At 40.8% G+C, this 20435-nt stretch overlaps 1 protein-coding gene across 1 annotated transcript in view; it reads left to right on the top strand.

The window, feature by feature from the left end:
* Window positions 1-20435, top strand: part of LOC124619398 (sodium-coupled monocarboxylate transporter 1-like) — a 336549-nt gene that overhangs the window by 199176 nt on the left and 116938 nt on the right. Inside the window, exon 8 of the mRNA XM_047145752.1 lies at window positions 8017-8157. Within this exon, the coding sequence (XP_047001708.1) occupies window positions 8017-8157 (141 nt within the window). The remainder of the gene's footprint in view (window positions 1-8016; window positions 8158-20435) is intronic.

The raw sequence follows: 20435 nt of genomic DNA on the forward strand, positions 1-20435 counted from the left end.
TGTAGAATTGATTTTTTAGATTATAGTTTATTCGTAATGTAATTGTTTTATGAAATATTATTTTAAATTTTCAAAAATAGATTTTATTTATTGTACCTTTTGTATCAGGGTTTATCAAAATTTTAGTATTTACTTTACTTGTCTCAATTTGGGTTGATTTATAAATAATTTATAGGTAATGTATCATAATTATTATTAAATTATTTATAGAAATGAGATGTTCATCGTTTCCCAAGATATCTAGTTTCTTAAGAAGAAAATTTAATTTTTTGAAGTTAATTGTTTTTATTCAATTTTTTAGGTATAAATATTAACTTATTTATTCTTTAAGGGATAGGCTTTGAAGTTAATAACCTATAATTTGTTTTATAAAATATAATAGTAAGCTTTAAACCAGCTATCTCTAAGATTACGTTTTAGTTCATTATTTTTATTTTTGATTTTATAAGTATTTTAGGTTTTTTATTAAGATTATAAATTTAATTTTAAAATTTTTGTAATAATGATAGAATTAGTATATTTATTTGTATATAATTTTTACCTTGTGAATTTATTATAAGGAACTAGGCAAAATTGATTTCCGCCAGTTTATCAAAAACATGTCCTCTTGAAAATACTTTGAGGTCTGGCCTGCTCACTGAGCAGATTTTTAAAGAGCCGCGGTATTCTGGCTGTGCAAAGGTAGCATAATCATTAGTCTCTTAATTAGTGGCTGGAATGAATGGCTTGACGAGAAATCAACTGTCTCTTAATAAATTTTTGAATTTAACTTTTGAGTCAAAAGGCTTAAATTTTTCTTTAGGACGAGAAGACCCTATAGAGCTTAACATTTTATTTTTATATAGTCTTTTGTTTGTCTTTCTATATTTATTGATTATGTTTTGTTGGGGTGACATGAAGAATAAATAAACTCTTCATTATTATATCATTTATTTACGTTTGTTTTGATCCATAATTTATGATCATAAGATTAAGTTACCTTAGGGATAACAGCGTAATTGTTTTTGAGAGCTCATATCGACAAAGCAGATTGCGACCTCGATGTTGGATTCAGAAAAATTTTGGGTGCAGTAGCCTAGTAATTAGGTCTGTTCGACCTTTAAATTCTTACATGATCTGAGTTCAGACTGGCGTGAGCCAGGTCGGTTTCTATCCTAAGATTATTAATTCATATTAGTACGAAAGGATTATATAGTTGAAATATTTTTTATTTTATTGATTAATACTAATTAAATTACTATTTTGACAGATTAATGTGTTGAATTTAGAATTCATTTATGTAGATTTTTTCTACAAATAGTATTGATACTTTATGATTTATTTATGTTTATTTTGAATTTTCTTTTATTAGTTATTTGTGTTTTAATTAGTGTTGCTTTTTTAACTTTATTAGAGCGTAAGGTTTTAGGTTACATTTAAATTCGAAAGGGTCCAAATAAAGTAGGTTTTGTTGGAATTCCTCAACCCTTTAGTGATGCTATCAAGTTAATTTGTAAGGGGCAGCCAATTCCTATTATATCTAATTATTTACTTTATTATTTTTCTCCTGTTTTTAATTTAATAATTTCCTTGGCTGTTTGAGTGATTTTCCCTTATTTAACTTATATATGTTCTTTTTCTTATGGATTTTTGTTTTTTTTTATGTTGTACTAGATTAGGTGTTTATACTGTTATAATTGCTGGTTGGTCTTCTAATTCAAATTATTCTTTACTAGGTTCTCTTCGTTCTGTTGCTCAAACAATTTCATACGAAGTTAGTTTGGCTTTAATTTTATTATCTTTAATTATTTTAATTGATAGTTTTAACATGTTTCATTTTATAAATTATCAGCTTTATTGTTGATTTATTATTATTTCTTTTCCTTTAGCTTTAGCTTGTTTTGCTTCTTGTTTAGCTGAAACTAACCGTACTCCTTTTGACTTTGCCGAAGGTGAATCTGAGTTAGTTTCAGGTTTTAATATTGAATATGGTGCAGGTGGTTTAACTTTAATTTTTTTAGCTGAGTATACTAGAATTGTTTTTATAAGAATATTATTAGCTTTAATTTTTTAGGTGGTGACTTTTATTCCTTTATATTTTTTATTAAGCTTGCTGTTATGTCCTTTGGTTTTATTTGAGTTCGTGGGACATTACCACGTTTTCGTTATGATAAGTTAATGTACTTAGCTTGAAAAAGTTTTTTGCCATTATCTTTAAATTTTTTTATTTTCTTTGTTGGTTTAAAGATTTTATTTATTTCATTTATTTAGTGAAATTTTTTAAGAAAAGTTAATAGAAGAGTTAAACTTCTAGTTTTATGTTTTCAAAACATATGCTTTTCCTAAGCTAATTAACTTATTATTCCTTAATTAGTTTATCTCATGCATTTGCAACATGTACATTAATTAAGAAGTATGTAAAGTAGATAATTGTTAAGATTTGTCCTGTTATAATGTAAGGTTCTTAAACAGGTCGTTTTCCAATTCATGTTAATAAGCATACAACAACTACTATAATTCAGAATAAAATCTGATTGATAGGATACAATTGAATACCTCGGAATGGTGTTTTATTATAAAATGGTAAAATTATTAAGATTCTAATTGATAAGAATAATGCAATAACACCTCCTAGTTTATTAGGGATTGATCATAGAATTGCGTATGCAAATAAGAAATATCATTCTGGTTGAATATGGACGGGGGTTACTAATGGGTTGGCAGGTACAAAATTATCTGGATCTCCTAGGAGGTAAGGATTAATCAAGCACAGTATAATTAATAATGATGTTATTAATACAAATGTAATAGAGTCCTTGAAAGTGAAGTATGGGTGAAATGGGATTTTTTCAATATCTCCATTTAGGCCTAAGGGGTTATTAGACCCTGTTTGGTGGAGGAAGAATAAATGAATTGCTGCCATTGCAGCAATAATAAACGGTAGTACAAAATGGAATGTAAAGAATCGATTTAATGTTGCATTATCAACAGCAAACCCTCCTCATACTCATTGAACTAAATCTGTTCCTAAATATGGAATTGCTGATAATAAATTAGTAATTACTGTCGCACCTCAGAATGATATTTGACCTCAAGGTAAAACGTATCCTATAAATGCAGTTGCTATAACTAAGAATAGGATTACTGCACCAATTATTCAGGTGTGTATGTATATGTAAGATCCGTAGTAAATTCCTCGTCCAACATGTAAATAAATACAAATAAAAAATGTAGAAGCTCCATTTGCATGTAAGGTTCGAATAATTCAGCCATTATTTACGTCTCGGCAGATGTGAACTACACTACTAAATGCTAGCCCTAGTAGGGCTATGTTTATATATATATATATATATATATATATATATATATACAGTCGAAACTGACTGCAATACTTCGCTTCTTATTCTATTTATGGTTGATTGATTATATCAATACTTCTTGAATGCAACCCAAATGTTATAGTTAACTACAACCCTTTATTCTGCTCATTGTAAGGCTCCTTGATCTCATTCATGGTATAGTCCACCTAATAATACTATAATATAAAATATTGTTGATACTGTTCAGATTATTATATATATATATATATATATATATATACACAATTAATTCCCGGCAATCAGTTGCAACAATTATTCATATAATAAGTTGTTGAAAGTCGGTTGTCGTGGAAAAACTGGCGACTTCGAACATCATTATGTTTTCCGCAAGCAAAGTTGTATTTCACAAATGTTGTTAATTGTCTTCATAATGTTAACCACGTATAGTTAACGGAAGACGTGGAAACGATATTCCAAAACGAATACGCATAGTGTAAGTCAAACGTTCGAATTAGAATAGAGACCCCACAAACACAAATTTGCTGTGGCAGGTATGAAATATAAACTCCGTTACTCGCTCGTTACACTTGAAGGACAGATGTTGAATGGGCCGAAACGAGCCACCGCATAACAGCGTAGTTGCCTGCTAACTTCGAAAGAAGGTAGATGCGGTCCCTAGCGCAACTTATAACATCGTCGAAAATCAGTGCGGACGGGAGAGCTTTTGGTACACCCTGTTAAAAAAAACGGAAAAATGGAGGCGGTACAATTGGAGAGTGATCCGCCTTCACCAACATGCATAAGCAATTCATTAATAGTTTATATATATATATATATATATATATATATATATATATATATATTTGAATTACAAAAACTAATAATAAAACAAAATTGCACGGCGCGAGATTCGATCCGGTGTCCTTCGGATTACTAATCCAAGCGCTTACCGCTGCGCCACGACGCTGCAGAAAATTATTCATCGTAGAGAGTAAATCACCGCAACGGTTTCTTTTAACTGTCGATTTTCTCGACAACGGCTGAAAAGTGCATCTTGGTGCTTTGCCACATTACACCTCTGGCCATGAGCTTTTATTATGCTCAGTATGAATCGAATTTGAATTTCACAAATGGCAGCCTCCCCTTGTAAATGTAGGTTCGCTGAAACACACAAGACTGTTGCAGCAACTTATCAAACTGCTGGCAACTGAATAGAGTAGAGTGTGTACTTCAGAAGTCCCAGTATTTGATGTGGTTGGCTTGTTCTGATGATGTTATGAAGCTGTAGTGATGAGCAAATTTGACCCCGTTTCCTCAGCTTGTCAGTGCTTTGCACCATACTGCAATATCCCATCTGTGGCCTGCAGTTCTTGTGTATGATTTACATGCTGTGTCCGCCCCGATAGCTCAGTGGTCAGCGTGACGGATTGCCGTCCTAAGGGCCCGGGTTCAATTCCCGGCTGGGTCGGGGATTTTCTCCGCTTAGAGACAGGGTGTTGTGTTGCCTTCATCATCATTTCATCCCCAACCGGTGCGCAGGTCGCCCAATGTGGCGTCGAATGTAATAAGACCTGCACCATGGCGGCCGGACCTGCCCCGTAAGGGGCCTCGCGGCCAATGACGCCAAATGCCCATTTCCATTTACATTTTGTTTAAGGGCACCTTGCAATGCTGTCAGAATGACATTATGGTGCGGCCATGCTGCTGTGGTCGCACTCTGCACTCTCTACTCGAATTTGGTGTTGCAATGCCCCAGTTGTGTGCCTCGCTATTTACCTTATTGGTCTTCCTTCCTGGTTAAATTCTGATTTCGGCACTCATCTTGGGCCTGTCTTCGCTCCATTCTTTGCACAACAGAGAAAAAAAATTAACTTTACTCAAAATTCCTTTCTGCAGTGTAATGCAGCCTTTGACTGACAAGGGGACTGCACATACTCATCAACACCATTTTCTTCCCAATTCGTGATATCTACAGGATTTGACCAGAGGTGAAAGCATGAGAAGTGGGAGCTCCAGATGACCAAGAGTTCAAAAAAAATGCATTTCACGTGGATGAGGCAAGGCATGAGCCATTTACTTTAGCATATTTGACAGGCAGCTGTTGACAAAGCAGAAATAGTGTTGAACAATAATCTGAGGTTTGTGGAGTCGAGTGCCTATGTAATCTGACTGCTGGAAACTGAATACAATAGGGTGTGTGCTTCAGAAGTCCTAATATTTAAGGTGGTTGGCTCATGCCTATGAAGTTATCAAGCTGTGGTGATCAGTAAATTCGGCCCCGTTTTCTCAGCTTGTTAGATTTTTAAATCAATTTTTACGTTACTTACAGCGCAAATGAAACGAAATAATGCTCATTATAAATTATTTCCGTAAAAGCCATGAAAAGGAGAGGCAAAGGAAAATTTGGGATTGTAAATAAATTTCCAAAAAAGGATTGTAGTTGCAGTGTCCAAGAGAACTCTGCAAATAACTTCCCAATAATGAATTGTAACTAAAAAGTACAGGACTTAATATTCCTTAGTTTCAGTTTTACCTTCGAGCAGCCTTCGGCAGCTGCAAGTGAACATAGGTTCCCAGTACACGTGAAATCGGACCATCGACAGAGGAGGAGCAGGAGGAGATTAGTGTTTAACGTCCCGTCGACAACGAGGTCATTAGAGACGGAGCGCAAGCTCGGGTGAGGGAAGGATGGGGAAGGAAATCGGCCGTGCCCTTTCAAGAGAACCATCCCGGCATTTGCCTGAAGCGATTTAGGGAAATCACGGAAAACCTAAATCAGGATGGCCGGAGACGGGATTGAACCGTCGTCCTCCCGAATGTGAGTCCAGTGTGCTAACCACTGCGCCACCTCGCTCGGTGGACCATCGACAGAGAAACAGAAATCACACCCTGACAAAACCGCATTAAAGTACATTCCATTTTACCTCGCCAACTGTCCTCGCCAATATTTAATGAAACGATGCACTACGTGTGGTTTGCTGCTAGACTGTGCGAGGAGAGAGAACCTTTTATGAATTGAATCAAGTTTTGTTTTCATAGAAGCTTTAAAATAACCATGTAATTACAGAAATGCAGCATGTATGATGCGTGCAAGATGTCGAGGCAGTTACTGCTTCTCCTGTTTTTACAATGAATATCACCCCGGCACTTGTAAATCATCAACTGAAAAATAATAAAAGTATGTAATTTCATATGCAAAGTTCTCATACACACTTAAAATCCCTTCCTGAAAATTTATTTGGAATCCCCAAATTTTCCTTTGCCTTTCCCTTTCATGCCTTTTACGAAAATATTAATAATTGCATTTATCGATAGTTATTTCGGTTTATTTATAGTGCAAATAACATAAAAATTTAAAATAAACTATATTTTCTGTATAGGGACTCCAACCCCTGACCCTCGGATTACTGTTCTGCTCTATTTCCTCTGAATCAACCATTGCCTGGTAACTACACCAACACAGATGGCTCCCACTTCACCTGACCTGCACCAAAACTGCTCTTTTTTTCGGAACGATTGGCCACTGGAACTGTCATTTCTATCACTTTCATTTCTGGCTGTGACCTGAGTATATCATAAATATGGACGAAATCAGTGATGACGGACAGGCATGGTCACCTTGTGAGTTCTTATACCATATGTGTTAGACTTTTCAAAATTTGTAATTAATCAAGATAAAATAATGTTGTTGTTGTGTTCTTCAGTCCTGAGACTGGCTTGATGCAGCTCTCAATGCTACTCTATCCTGTACCAGCTGCTTCATCTCCCAGTACGTACAACAGCCTTAATCCTTCTGAATCCGCTTAGTGTATTCATTTCTTGGTCTCCCTCTACGATTTTTACCCTCCACGCTGCCCTCCAATACTAAATTGGTGATCCCTTGATGCCTCAGAATATGTCCTATCAACTGATCCCTTCTTCTAGTCAAGTTGTGCCACAAATTTCTCTTCTCCCCAATCCTATTCAATACCTCCTCATTAGTTATGTGATATACCCATCTAATCTTCAGCATTCTTCTGTAGCACCACATTTCAAAAGCTTCTACTCTCTTCTTCTCCAAACTATTTATCGTCCACTTTTCACTTCCATACATAGCTACACTCCATACAAATACTTTCCGAAACGACTTCCTGACACTTAAATCTATACTCGATGTTAACAAATTTCTCTTCTTCAGAAACGCTTTCCTTGCCATTGCCAGTCTACATTTTATATCCTCTCTACTTCGACCATCATTAGTTATTTTGCTCCCCAAATAGCAAAACTCCTTTACTACTTTAAGTGTCTCATTTCCTAGTCTAATTCCCTCAGCATCACCCGACTTAATTCGACTACATTCCGTTATCCTCGTTTTGCTTTTGTTGATATCCATCTTATATCCTCCTTTCAAGACACTGTCCATTCCGTTCAACCGCTCTTCCAAGTCCTTTGCTGTCTCTGACAGAATTACAATATAATAATAACAATAAAAATAACAATATAATAATAAGATTTCTAAATTGTACATGTTTTCAATATATGTTATCCCGCTTTATTTATTTGTAGATCTGAAGATGATCATAACATGATCAAAACTAGTTATAATTTGTAATAGTTTGCAGCTGAGACTGTTGTAATAACTACTTCTTAAAATTTACAATTGCAGCATTTTTCATGATAAAATGTAAACTATTACAAAAACAAAAAAAGAGGTGGCTTTCTTTCCTTTTGCCCACAGCTTGGATCCCGACCCTAAAGTTCGCACAGCGCTGCCCAGCCTCGTGCTCGGAGGTGCAATACACTGGCTGGCAGTGTCTGGCATCCACCAGATGATGATACAGCGCTACATGTCCCTGCCCTCGCTCTCCAAGGCTAACAGGTAACTACACTACACTCTGTGTACTTAATCGAACAATGGTGCAACAAACCTCTTGTAATTAACGAGTCGTTCCTGTTTCGTCCAGTGTTGCAAGGAAAATACCAGCCAAACGTTTCCACTGCAGTTACCTTGTTTCACAGTAACATAGAACGACATTCTTGTATATAACATTGTCACTTTTTTTTCGTGTCAAATCGGAGTAAACAGCTCAAACATTCGACCAAGACCTCCATCGTCTTCGCCAAGACCAATTAACTATCGTGCCTGGTGGCTGCTTTTGCGGTGATCTTTCGTAGCCCATAGGCAGCTTGTGATTGGTGGGCGTACATCATCATGACGACATGCTGCCAGAGATTATGCATCACCAGCGCAGAACCAGACACAGTCTCTGATAGCATGCCGTAATGGCGATGTATACTCACCATTCACAAACTGTCTGTGGGCTATAAGAGGTTATAATAACAACAACAGCCACATTTCTCGGCGAAAACGAGGCAGGTGATCATTGTTTGGGTTTTTACACTGACCTGACGCGGAAAAGAAATCGAGAATGTTTTATACGCTTTCATTTAATGTGAAATGTGCCTTTTGGCTAGCATAACAAATTCGTATTTGGGGGGAATGTGATTCTGATAAGCCATAGTCATCAGATTTAGCTCCCCATACATTGCAAGTCTTTTACAGATCAAATATTTTGCTTGTGTATTTATTGTTATATTTAGTCATATTGTTTGTACTTACATTATAAGTACATTGTAAGTTGAGATAAAGAGTTTCTTAGAACCTTTACAGTAAGCAATTAATAAAAAGAAGTTATGTCTCAACATTAGCTTTATAATATATATATATATATATATATATATATATATATATATATATATATATATATATATAAAATAGAAACCATACTACAATTTGAAACTTCCATTAAATAACATAAGAAGGTGATCTTGAATCCATAACTCATCTAATAACTCTTCAAATATGCATTTTCATACACATTACAACAGGACCTCTTCTAAACATTAACATCCCACCTTAGAGTCCAGACACGAAGCAACGAATGAAAATTAAAAGAACATCTCACCTATTTTCTAACACAGACTAAACGACGTTGTCAAAAGTGTCTACATAGCCTCTTGGAACTTCTGAGTCTCTTCGAAGCAGTTGAGCAATCCCCGGAACTCACACTTTCGCTCACAAGCAGATGTTTCCTCTCAGGAAGACACTCCTCGTCCCTCATGATGACTCGTCACGTGCAAATAAAAATATCAGTTCCGTACGATATCTGTGCTCTTTCTTACGACACTTTATTTTGTAGTTTTCGTTCGCGAGTGTCGTCACCTACAAACCTATACGCTTCACTTCTCTGGAGTAGTATGTATCACCACACAGGCCTAAGTAATATGAACTGAGATTTGTGTATATGGATTGGCTAAAAATAAAGCAGACGAAAATATAAAAGGAATGGATGAGTACTTGACAAATACAACTTAACGATAAGAAGCATTGTAAACATAGTTGAACATAAGAAGGATATAAGCAGTGAAATAGAAAACTGCCTCTTATAAGCTTATATATACATTTCTTTATATGCTCTGGAATAGTATAATAGTATATCGCGATAGCACCTCTGCTTTACCACTCACAACAATTAGAAAGCAACCTAGCTAAGATAATCTAGACTGTTTGCAGCGTTCCCATGAACATTCTAAAAAAAAACTACGCACCATGAAGGAATTATCCGAATGGTACGGAAATCAGTAGAATCAGTAGATGTGATGTACATTTAAAGACCAAAAAATGATTACAATTTCAGAAAATCTGGATGCTTTATTCAAGAGAAAGAGCTTCGCAAATTGAGCAAATTGAGCTCTTATGCAAGCAGTTATTGCAATGATTGAAAGAGTTGATTGATGACCTGCTGAGGGATATCGTGCCAAGCACTGATAAATTGGCGCGTCAGATCGTTAAAATCTCGAAATTGTTGGAGGGACCTGCCCATAATGCTCCAGACGTACTCAACTGGGGAGATATCTGCCGATCTTGTTGGCCAAGGCAGGGCTTGGCAAGCATGCAGGGAGGCAGTAGAAACCCTCACCACGTGCAGGTGGGCATTATCTTGCTGGAATGTAAGCTTAGACCGGCTTGCCATGAAGGGCACCGAAACGGTGTGTACAATATTGTCGACGTACCAATGTGTTGTAGGGGTGCCGAGGATGACAACGAAAGGACCTTGCTGTGAAATGGAATGGCAAAGACGATCACTACTGGTTGTCGAGCCGTACGGCGGGCGACAGTCACGGTGACATCCCACTGCTCTCCAGGGCGACTCCAGACCCGTCCTCAATGGTCATCGGGGCTCAGTTCGAAGCGGAACTCATCACTGACGACAATTCTACTCCAGTAAACGAGATTCCAGGCCGAAGACTTGGAGTTGCAGCTTGGATCGGAATCCACGTTTAACTGCAGGCCCCCGTCAGATCACCAAAGTTAAGCACTGTCGGGCTTGTCTAGCATTTGGATGGGTAACTGTCCAGTCTCCCGAGCGCTGTTGGCAAGCGGGGTGCACCCAGCCCTTGTGAGGCAAATTGAGGAGATACTTGATCGAGAAGTACCGGCTCCGGTCACGAAATCTGACAGTGGCTAGGAGAGTGGTGTGCTGACCACACGCCCCTCCATATCCGCATCCAGTGATGCCTATGGGCAGCACATGATTGGTTCAAATGGCTCTGAGCACTATGGGACTTAACTTCTGAGGTCATCAGTCCCCTAGAACTTAGAACTACTTATACATAACTAACCTAAGGACATCACACACATCCATGTCCGAGGCAGGATTCGAACCTGCAACTGTAGCGGTCTCGCGGATCCAGACTGTAGCGCCTAGAACCGCTCGGCCACTCTGGCCGGCGGCAGCAGATGACACAGCGGTTGGTCAGTACCGTTAGGCCTTCCAAAGCCTCTCCAGCCGGAGTTTAGTTTTAGTTTTAAGTCTGTTCAAAGGTCGGAGGAAGACAACAGCATTATATCATCTCCAACAGGACTATGCCTAGTAAAGCACTGTGATATGCAAAACAACTTTTGAATTGATCACTACTTTACTAGTATCACGCTGAGCTCCACTGTAAGTACTGAGACTTGCTGAGAGATATGGAATTGACCAATTGGCGTGTCTGTTTATAATACGTGACAGCTTCCACAATACTGGTCAACACCACACATTCATGTTCGCAATCGCACTATCACTTTCACTGCTGCTACTATTGTGCTAAGGGGGCTTGAGGCGAGAGGGTTTTGTAATTGTCATACCCTGGCAATTATTTTTGTGGTGTCACCGCCAGACACCACACTTGATAGGTGGTAGCCTTTAAATCGGCCGCGGTCCGTTAGTATACGTCGGACCCGCGTGTCGCCACTGTCAGTGATTGCAGACCGAGCGCCGCCACACGGCAGGTCTAGAGAGACGTTCTAGCACTCGCCCTAGTTGTACAGCCAACTTTGCTAGGAAAGGTTCACTGACAAATACGCTCTCATTTGCCGAGACGATAGTTAGCATAGCCTTCAGCTACGTCATTTGCTACGACCTAGCAAGGCGCCATTATCAATAGATATTTAACTTGTGATGCCTGTACCGTCAGACCGATGTTCTCCAATTATGGATTAAAGTTAAGTATTACATCAACTACGTACTTTATTTGCTACTATAAATTCCCTTAACTGTTCCAGACCTCACGCCAGTCTGCGTGAGCTTAACGCGTGCCTTTCGGCTACCTCCGAGTGGCTTGGCTGTCTTGCCAAGTCACCACAATTTTCATGTCGGAAATGTTGTTAGTGATATTGTTTACTGTCGTCCACCATTCATGATAGCAAAGAAATTCGTAATGTGGATGGTTTATCTCCATTGATTCCCCAATTCACCATAGGCGTCACAGTAAACAGTGGTTTGGTCAGGTGTTCTCCTACGACAACACTGTAGATATCGTTATTTTTCCTGCTGAATTTGCCTTGGTAAATTGGATATGGGGAGAGGGTATGTAGTTTTAGTATTGTACCATGTCCTAGTCGCAGACTGTGTGGCCACACATGATTTTAAATGTGGTTCTGATGATGGGTATGGCCGAAACTCGTTAAGGTGTATGTTTTTTTAAATAAAAATATAAATAGCGATCGAGACTGACAATTATATTGACTAGTCATAACATCTGTGGACACGTACAATGGTTTTATGTCATTTATAGCAAAAAAGAGTTTCGATTGGGAAATCCTAGAATACTGACCGCTTCAATCGATCACTGTGTGCACCATTTCGTAGCTTTTTCTAATACCTTTGATGTGACGGCTGTGCATTGCACAACTCTACACCTATCTGTAAAGCCTTAGTACAGGCACCGTGAGCCGGCCGAAGTGGCCGTGCGGTTAAAGGCGCTGCAGTCTGGAACCGCAAGACCGCTACGGTCGCAGGTTCGAATCCTGCCTCGGGCATGACTGTGTTTGATGTCCTTAGGTTAGTTAGGTTTAACTAGTTCTAAGTTCTAGGGGACTAATGACCTCAGCAGTTGAGTCCCATAGTACTCAGAGCCATTTGAACCCTTTGAGCCATACAGGCACCATGATAGCTGCAGCTCTCGCATTCGCGCAAACAACGCGAGCCACCATACCAATAGATACGATATTGCAGTGCCTATGTTATTCCGAATTACGTTGCAAACTTACTTTGGATATGCATGCATGTCCAAAGGACCAAACACTGTGGTGACTGCAGCCGTTATGAAATACATTAAATGTATTCGCATTTGCGAATACGAACAACCATCAGCTGTAGAAATTTGTGGCAGACTAGGACTCGAACCTGGAGTTATCGCTTATCGCTAGCGGTCGCCTTATGAGTTGGCTATCCGTGCACGAATCACGGCCAGACACAAACTTTCGTACGTCGTCAACCACGCGCCTACAGCCTGTACTCGTACATCCATTATGTTTACTCCCGTACAGGTGAGATGTTTTACCTGAAAGTCGCTTGGCCGGTGTCGTCGTACTTCCGAATAACAAAGGCACTGAAATATCGTACTTATCAGCCGACACCGCACAAGTGACTTTCAAGTAAACTGTCTCCCCTGTACGGGAATATACACTAGTGTTCAAAATTAAAGCAAAAAAAACGCTATTTCTCCCTTGTGCGTCTAATTCACGATATATTCATACAAACTGTCAGTAGATATCCGTACGATCGTGTTCTGCACCGAAGATGGCATTCCGGTCGACGGACAACCACGCCAACAATGACATCATGACACCTATTAAACGGGGTGGTGTCGCCGGATAACCCCATACCCACAATCGCTGTGCAGATAGTCACAGACGGTGCAGTATAGCACAGAGAAGAGACCAACCAGACTTTCTGCAGTGGAGGACAATAGGAAGAATGGATGCAGGACAGTCGCAAACTGATGCGGCCCTATGGCTTAACGTGAATCGTTCTGTTGCTTCTCATACGTGGCGACAGTTTATAGAGACCGAAACTCTATCCCGAAGACCAGGGCAGGGCCGACAACGTGTGACAACAGAAGCAGAGAACCGTTATTTGATTTTCAAATAACTTCCGGGAATTCAGCCAGGTAACACTTTCAGCGACCGCCGATATTTCGGCGGGAGAACACCCCGCCATTTTCAAGGCAAACTGCAACGGACAGGCGGCGTACATGCAAATTAAATACCTCGGTTCTCCGACAGAAGCAGGAATGATAATACACACACACACACACTGAACACTAGTGCCACCAAAGATGACCAAAGTCAGAGCTATCGATAGTGAGCACTTTTGAGTTCCGTTAAGGATGATCTTGGACTGCGTAAGGCGGGTGTATATCGTATTCCTTGTAGCTGCGGCATGGCATATATTGGTCAAACCATCAGGACCGTGGAGGACAGGTGTACTGAGCATAAACGGCACACACGATTACAGCAGCCAAATAGATCTGCTATTGCCGAACATTGCTTGGATACTGGTCACCCCATGTTATATAATAACACCGAGATATTGGCATGCACGTCCAGCTATTGGGACAGTGTCATTAGGGAGGCAGTTGAGATGAAATTAGCTAGAAACCTCGTTAACAGGGATGGAGGTTTCTGTTTAAACTCTGTTTGGAATCCGGCTCTCTCCCTTGTCAAAAAACAGAGGAACAGAGTCAATGCTGCCTCACCTGCGAATTCATAGTCTCACTATCGATAGCTCTGACTTTGGTCATCTTTGGTGGCACTAGTGTTCAGTGTGTGTGTGTGTGTGTATTATCTTTCCTGCTTCTGTCGGAGAACCGAGGTATTAAATTTGCATGTACGCCGCCTGTCCGTTGCAGTTTGCCTTGAAAATGGCGGAGTGTTCTCCCGCCGAAATATCGGCGGTAGCTGAAATTGTTACCTGGCTGAACTCCCGGAAGTTATTTGAAAGTTGTATACGCCAGGAGAAACTCAGGTCTCACGTTATTTGATTGTAGGGGTATGAGTGTACCCCCTTAGAGCTGCTCGGCAACTGACATCTGACCTCGCAGCATCCACTGGACGTGTTGCATCGAGGCAAACGGTGTGCAGAAGGCTTCGGCAGAGTGACCTTTACTGTCGGAGACCTACTGTATGTGCACCGATGACGCGTCTTCACAGAAGGGAATGTCTGAAGTGGAGTCATCAACGTGCTGCCTGGACGGACGAACAGTGGGCCAACGTTATATTCACAGATGGATCTCGATTTGGTCTGGAGAGTGATTCTCGACGGAGTCGCCTCTGGGGGGAATGTGGGACACGGTATCGGGGTCCAAACATTGTGGAGAGGGACAAATATCGAGAAGGAGGGCCAGGGACTATGTTGACCACTCTAACACCTCTTCGTGAAATTGTACAGGTGAATCGGCAATGTTTAACTGCTGCCAAGTACCGTGCCCAGGTCTTGAGATATCAAGTATGATTGTTGCGAGGTGCTGTGGGCCCAGACTTCACAGTGATCGACGATAATGTTCGACCTCGTAGAGCACAAGTAGTTGATGTTTTCTTTAAAACGGAAGATATTACACCAAAGACGTGGCCTGCTCGCTCTCGCGATATGAATCCCATAGAGCATGTCTGGGACGCATTAAGGAGACGGGTTGCTTCACGTCAGCATGCACCAACCGCTCTCCAAGAGTTGCGAGGAACTCTGCTGAATAAATGGGCATCATTGCCTCAACATGTAACTGATGACACAAGTCACACCATTCCTGTCTTTGTCAGGCCTGTATTATCGCCAGAGGTGATCACACCCCACACTGAACACATTAACCAGTGGTCTAAATGTGTGTGCAAATCCGATAAGTTAGAAAAACGAAGAACATTTTTGTCTACCGTTATGCATATTGCAGTTGTTTATGTTCTGTACTCTTTACGTAGTTTCTACTTTACTATCACCTGGTTATACTGTTTTCTGGCAAAATAAACGTAACCTTGGAAAATAACCGTTTCTTGTTATAATTTTGGACACCAGTGTACATAATGGATGTATGAGTACAGGTTGTAAGTACATGGTTGACGACATGTAGAAGTTTGGATGTAGACACGAGTCGTGCACGGATAGCCGAAGGATCACTCAACTGGTCGCGATAAGTGGGAAATCGGGGTTCGAGTCCTGCTCTGGTACAAATTTTCATTGTCGTCATTCCATTCAATTGCTGATGGTCGTCCACATTCGCAAATTCGATTAAATCTGATGTGTGCTAGTAGTTAGACAAAATGCTCGTACGATCTTAATTTTCATGCCTTTGTCGGTGTCTTCTCGTGGTCAGCCAGTTAAAAAAAAAAAAAAAGTGGCTCTGAGCACTATGGGACTTAACAGCTATGGTCATCAGTCCCCTAGAACTTAGAACTACTTAAACCTAACTAACCTAAGGACAGCACACAACACCCAGCCATCACGAGGCAGAGAAAATCCCTGACCCCGCCGGGAATCGAACCCGGGAACCCGGGCGTGGGAAGCGAGAACGCTACCGCACGACCACGAGATGCGGGCTCAGCCAGTTACTTTAGATTTGGCAGTGTTGGTGATGGAGTATGGCTGGAAGTCCTTTCCGTCACCGGCCCTTTTCTCTTCTCTCGCGGGGTGAATACTTAACATTGAAGCTGGCGACACGATTAATTTTAATTAGCAGTGCTGGTGGATGGTTTTGGAGGCAGACGGACGTGAATGCCTTTATTTAATTGGCTAAATAAGTGATGGTATGTCACAGAATGATTACATGTCAATGAGAAAGAAGGAAAAGAATAAAGTTTACAACACCCTTTGGTCTTAAAATAGCAGTTACTACGAGTTTCCACATGTATTTTAGCTATACACACTGTCGAGCGGTATAACAATGTTGTAGATACGTAGAATTGTGTACTTCTATTTTACAGTGCCTGTACGTGGATGTGCTGAAAAGTAATGACTCCGATTTTCTTATGACGAAACTATTAAAGCTCTTTAAATAAAACAAAAGTTATTAACATCCTGCATCTTTATTCTTCTTGTCTAAGTATCTGTTTCTCGACATACACACACTAGCGACGAACACATTTCTCCCAACGAGTGACCACTTTGTTGACACCTTCACTATAAAATGTTTGACTTCGTTGACGGATCCACACCCTTACCTTGCATGCACAGTTTCGTCGCCATCAAAGTGAAGTTCTCGAAGGCGTTCGTTAAGTCCAGCAAACAGATGAAATTTGGATGGGGCCAAGTCGGTCAGTGTGAACGCAATGCCTCTGAACGTCGCAGCGCTCGTCTGTGGTCTCGCATTGTCATGCTAAAAGGGGACGGTGCTCCATGTGCGAACGAACTCTTCAGATTTGAAACTCGAATACAGCACACTATTTCCCTAGCGACAGAAGCTCGCTGAGCCGTGCGCGGCTCGTGTTCATGCCATTTATTGTTTGTCATCTTCCATTGCGGTACTGCCGCCTCGCTTTCTTATTCCATTTACTGGCGTCACTAACTTCCTGCCTTACTTGCCCGTGAGCGGCAACAGCAGCACTTATCGATAAGTGCACTGTCGTACCATCTCTGGAGCGACCGATAGTACAGGCCTATTACAAATGATTGAAGCGATTTCATAAATTCACTGTAGCTCCATTAATTGACATATGGTCACGACACACTACAGATACGTAGAAAAACTCATAAAGTTTTGTTCGGCTGAAGCCGCACTTCAAGTTTCTGCCGCCAAAGCGCTCGATAGCGCTGTGAGACAAAATGGCGACAGGAGCCGAGAAAGCGTATGTCGTGCTTGAAATGCACTCACATCAGTCAGTCATAACAGTGCAACGACACTTCAGGACGAAGTTCAACAAAGATCCACCAACTGCTAACTCCATTCGGCGATGCTATGCGCAGTTTAAAGCTTCTGGATGCCTCTGTAAGGGGAAATCAACGGGTCGGCCTGCAGTGAGCGAAGAAACGGTTGAACGCGTGCGGGCAAGTTTCACGCGTAGCCCGCGGAAGTCGACGAATAAAGCAAGCAGGGAGCTAAACGTACCACAGCCGACGGTTTGGAAAATCTTACGGAGAAGGCTAAAGCAGAAGCCTTACCGTTTACAATTGCTACAAGCCCTGACACCCGATGACAAAGTCAAACGCTTTGAATTTTCGGCGCGGTTGCAACAGCTCGTGGAAGAGGATGCGTTCAGTGCGAAACTTGTTTTCGGTGGTGAAGCAACATTTTTTCTTAATGGTGAAGTGAACAGACACAATGTGGGAATCTGGGCGGTAGAGAATCCTCACGCATTCGTGCAGCAAATTTGCAATTCACCAAAAATTAACGTGTTTTGTGCACTCTCACGGTTTAAAGTTTACGGCCCCTTTTTCTTCTGCAAAAAAAACGTTACAGGACACGTGTATCTTGACATGCTGGGAAATTGGCTCATGCCACAACTGGAGACCGACAGCGCCGACTTCATCTTTCAACAGGATGGTGCTCCACCGCACTTCCATCATGATGTTCGGCATTTCTTAAACAGGAGATTGGAAAACCGATGGATCGGTCGTGGTGGAGATCATGATCAGCAATTCATGTCATGGCCTCCACGCTCTCCCGACTTAACCCCATGCGATTTATTTCTGTGGGGTTATGTGAAAGATTCAGTGTTTAAACCTCCTCTACCAAGAAACGTGCCAGAACTGCGAGCTCGCATCAACGATGCTTTCAAACTCATTGATGGGGACATGCTGCGCCGAGTGTAGGAGGAACTTGATTATCGGCTTGATGTCTGTCGAATCACTAAAGGGGCACATATCGAACATTTGTGAATGCCTAAAAAGACTTTTTGAGTTTTTGTATGTGTGTGCAAAGCATTGTGAAAATATCTCAAATAATAAAGTTATTGTAGAGCTGTGAAATCGCTTCAATCATTTATAATAACCCTGTATTTCCGGCTCGTCGTGTGTCTGGCGGTCAGTTCGGGACGGACCAGCAGTGCAGTCGGGACGCAGCAGCCGTGAAGTCGGGGACGGAGCGCAGGTGAGGCACCGACAGCCAGTGCTCGCCGACCGCTGGCGACACACATGAACTGTCCGACGGAGGGAGATTCGAGCGGGACGACCGTTGGTTGGTCGTCCCATTGGCCGACGTATATTTGTTCCTTTCACTATTTCCGGGCCTGGGCAGTTGGTCGGTTGGCGTGGAGCAGCGAGGAAATCTCCACAGCACGTAGTTTGGCCGAGGTTGGTGGCAGCGTCCAAGCGCGATCAGAGTGTGTGGTGCTGTTCCGATTGCTACGACGTCCGTGGCTCACCGATCCTGGACACGAAAGTTGAGTTTTGACTTAATCTACCAGCAAGTCACGGCTGTTCACATTGTGTCCTTTGGATTTCGATGTCGGCTGTTATTTATTTATTTATTTATTGTTCCGTGGGACCACATTAAGGAGAAGTCTCCATGGTCATGGAACGAGTCAATACATGAAATTATAACACGATTGTAGAAACAGATAAAATGAAATATAAGAAACATATTCAGTTGTAGATTGTAGAAACAGATAAAATGAAATATAAGAAACATATTCAGCTGACACGTCGTTAGTTTAAATAAAGAAAATCAAGAATGTAACACTGGAATTTGCTTAATTTTTTAGCTCTTCCAGGAGCTCCTCGACAGAATAGAAGGAGTGAGCCATGAGGAAACTGTTCAGTTTAGAGTTAAAAGCGTTTGGGCTACTGCTAAGGTTTTTGAGTTCTTGTGGTAGCTTATTGAAAATGGATGCAGCAGAATACTGCACTCCTTTCTGCACAAGAGTCAAGGAAGTGCATTCCACATGCAGATTTGATTTCTGCCTAGTATTAACTGAGTGAAAGCTGCTAACTCTTGGGAATAAGCTAATATTGCTAACAACAAACGACATTAAAGAAAATATATACTGTGAGGGCAATGTCAAAATTCCCAGACTATTGAATAGGGGGTCGACAAGAGGTTTTCGAACTTACACCACACATAGCTCGAACAGCCCGTTTTTGAGCCAAAAATACCCTTTTTGAATCAGAAGAATTACCCCAAAAAATAATACCATATGACATAAGCGTATGAAAATATGCGAAGTAGACTACGTTTCGTGTTGAAATGTCACTTATTTCAGATACTGTTCTAATGGTAAATAAAGCGGCATTTAGTTTCTGAACAAGATCCTGAACATGGGCTTTCCACAACAGCTTACTATCTATCTGTACGCCTAGGAACTTGAACTGTTCCGTCTCGCTTATAACATGCCCATTCTGTCTGATTAAAATATCGGTTCTTGTTGAATTGTGAGTTAGAAACTGTAAAAACTGAGTCTTACTGTGATCTAGCGTCAAATTATTTTCCACAAGCCACGAACTTATTTCATGAACTACATTATTTGATAATGTTTCAATATTACACACAAGATCCTTCACTACCAAGCTGGTGTCATCAGCAAACAGAAATATTTTTGAATCACCTGTAATACTAGAAGGCATATCATTTATATAAATAAGAAACAGCAGTGGCCCCAGCACCGATCCTTGGGGAACGCCCCAATTAACAGTGCCCCATTGGGACTGAACATCATTACCACTCTCAATATTGCGGAGAATTACCTTCTGCTTTCTGTTCTTAAAGTAAGAGGCGAACCAGTTGTAAGCTACTCCCCTTACTCCATAATGTTCCAACTTCTGCAGTAATATTTTGTGGTCAACACAGTCAAAAGCCTTCGTTAAATCAAAGAAAACACCTAACGTTCGCAACCTTTTATTTAATCCGTCC

The sequence above is a fragment of the Schistocerca americana genome, chromosome 6, assembly GCF_021461395.2.
Source record: "Schistocerca americana isolate TAMUIC-IGC-003095 chromosome 6, iqSchAmer2.1, whole genome shotgun sequence".
NCBI lineage: Eukaryota > Metazoa > Arthropoda > Insecta > Orthoptera > Acrididae > Schistocerca > Schistocerca americana.